The 2,661-nt window shown below is 35.5% G+C and overlaps 1 protein-coding gene across 1 annotated transcript; it reads right to left on the bottom strand.

Annotated features, from left to right (window-relative positions):
* Positions 1-1,116: 1,116 nt before the first annotated feature.
* On the bottom strand, positions 1,117-2,122 carry LOC126883681 (uncharacterized). The gene is made up of 2 exons (XM_050649342.1): positions 1,241-2,122; positions 1,117-1,128 (listed from the first exon to the last, which is right to left on the bottom strand). Exons 1-2 carry the CDS (start codon positions 2,120-2,122, stop codon positions 1,117-1,119), a joined length of 894 nt encoding a protein of 297 aa, XP_050505299.1.
* Positions 2,123-2,661: the final 539 nt, after the last annotated feature.

Raw genomic sequence — 2,661 nt, 5'->3', positions numbered from 1 at the left:
ATCTTAAAAGTTCTGTTTTATTTTCTGGTTCTGGGAATTCTCTAATTGCTCTGACCCGTTCAGGATCTATTTTAACCCCAGAAGTAGTGATGATATGCCCCAAGTACTTGACTGACTTAGCAGCAATGACACATTTGTTTTTATTAAGGGTTATACCTTCACTGTGTAATTTTATTAGAACTTGGTTTAAAATTTCGTCATGTTCTTTGACTGAACTAGCATGGATTAAAATATCATCCATATAAAAGACTACCCCTTTCATACCTGAAAGAATCTTAGAAAACCTAAGTGCAAAATATTCTGGAGAACATGAAATTCCAAAGGGAAGACGTGTAAAAAAGTATCGACCAAATGGTGTGATGAATGTAGTTAGCAATTGGCTTTCTGGTTTCAGTTTAATTTGGAAGTAACCACTAGTTGTGTCGAGCTTAGAAAATATTATTGAATTTTTCAGTTGAGCCAAAGTATGCTCTATTTTTGGAAGTGGGAAATAAGCTCTTAATACACTTTGGTTAAGTTTTGTGTAATCTCCGCACAACCTAACAGAGTCACCCTTTGGTACACAAACAATAGGACTTACCCACCTGGTATGTTCTTCAATTGGTTTTATTATACCCAACTGAAGTAGACGGTCTAACTCAACTTTTAACTTGGGCATGAGTGGTAATGGAACTACTCGTGGTACTGACTGAGCAAATGGCTGAACATTAGATTTTAGCTCAAGTTTCATTTCTGTTTTAAATTCCCCAATATCATCAAATACTCCTTGAAATGACTCAGCTATCGTTTCTAATGAGTACTTGCTAGCACTGTAGGTCTCTGATTCTGCCCCAAATGCATTTATATTTTTAGATACTAAGTTATTAATATAACGTGAACTATTTTTATTAATATTAAGCATTTTTAATTTTATAATTCCAGGCCGACCAAGGATAGGCACCTTTAGATTTTTTACAACATATAAAGATTCTGAACACATATTGTCATTATAAGTCAAATTAACATCAATTTTACCCTCAATTTCTAGTTTTTTATTATCAGGGACCCCTATGGACTCCTGGCAAACATACATTTTATTTTTGTAGAAATCAGACAACATATTTCTAGAGACACAACTTACATCAGCACCTGTATCAACAAGAAAAGGCATAACATATTTATTGTCAACTAAAACTTTTGCAAACCACTGATCTTTATCATTAGTGTAAATGTGTCCTAGATGAAAATCAAAGTTATTTACCTGTAAGTTTTCCATTTCATTTTCTATTCCTACCTCACTTTCAGCACAGTTTTGACCTTCAACTACTCTTACATTCCTGCCGGATCTACATCTAGCTTGCCAATGTCCTTTCTTTCCACATAATCGACAACGACTATCTTTTGCTGGACATCTTTCTCGGCTGTTGCAGCTTGGTACACTACAGTATGTACATTTGTAGTTTTTGTTGGATTTCCCCCATGTGTTCTGTTGTCCATATTTATTTGGTTCTGCTTGTGATTGTGACCAGTAGTTACCTCTGTGTGCATTGACCGTAGCTACTTCTTGTACTCGTTCTTGCCTAAGAATCCTGTTTTGAGAATTCTGCAGCTCGGCTTGACGTACTGTTAATACAGCTTCCCCTAATGTTAGGTTCTTTTGGAGTTGTAACCTCTCACTTACTTTTACATCTAAAACTCCTACTACTATGCGGTCTCTTATTAACTCATCTTTTAGAGCCCCATAACTACAATGCTCTGCCAGGCTATGAAGTGCAGTGATATATGCATCCACCGACTCCCCTGGCTGTTGACTACGTGTGTTGAACTTGAATCGTTCAAATATTACGTTCTTTTGGGGTATAAAATGAGCGTCAAACTTCTCGATAATAATACTATATACTTGCTGTGTGGGTGTTAGATTAAATTGAGTTATAATTTCCTCTGCTTCTGCCCCCATTAGATACACTAGCATATCAATTTTTTCAGCTTCTGGTTTGTTTATAAAACCACTAACCGACATATATCTTTCTAACCTCTTTTTCCACTGATTCCATGATCCTGGAAGGGAGAAATTAAACTCAGAAGGAGCTGATACTGTTGCCATGTTGGCAAGCACATGGCTTCCTGCTTGATTCTCTGCCATCCCTGGAATTATTTAACTCTATTTCTGCTCTTCGAAGAAGGTTCTACTTGCCAAATATTCCTCGGAGTATTTGCAAGTTCGCTGCCACCATGTAGAATTATTGAGACAATCTTTATTTAGCACTTTATTACAATTATATTTCCAAGCGACAATCCATATTATTAACCTAACTTCTACTACCATCTTGACATCCTGTCGTTCTCCCCAAAGAGGTTCTGTCTCAAGTACCGACTACGTTTCTGAAGGAAACGTATAAGTGGTTGCATACTGAGCTGACTCTACAATTTTTAAATTTATTATTTAATTGTTATCGCTTAAGGTCCGCTTGCCACTATGCTAAATTTAGTACTGAAATTAGTACTAAAAATATTGTATCTACAAATTAGATGCGCGCGCCGATTTAGTACTAAAAATTAAAACATGTTCTAATTTCTTGTACTGAAATTGACACAATATTAAAAAGTGAGGTTGTATTGTATATTAGGTACTTTTGTTTTTTTTATAGGTACATAATAATAATAGTGATTTCAACTTTCAAC

This window comes from Diabrotica virgifera, chromosome 4, assembly GCF_917563875.1.
Source record: "Diabrotica virgifera virgifera chromosome 4, PGI_DIABVI_V3a".
NCBI lineage: Eukaryota > Metazoa > Arthropoda > Insecta > Coleoptera > Chrysomelidae > Diabrotica > Diabrotica virgifera.
This window is presented reverse-complemented; position numbering and strand designations above follow the sequence as displayed.

Coding starts and splice junctions, on each gene's coding strand:
- LOC126883681 (XM_050649342.1), bottom strand. CDS start 2,122: ATGGCAGAGAATCAAGCAGGAAGCCATGTGCTTGCCAACATGGCAACA.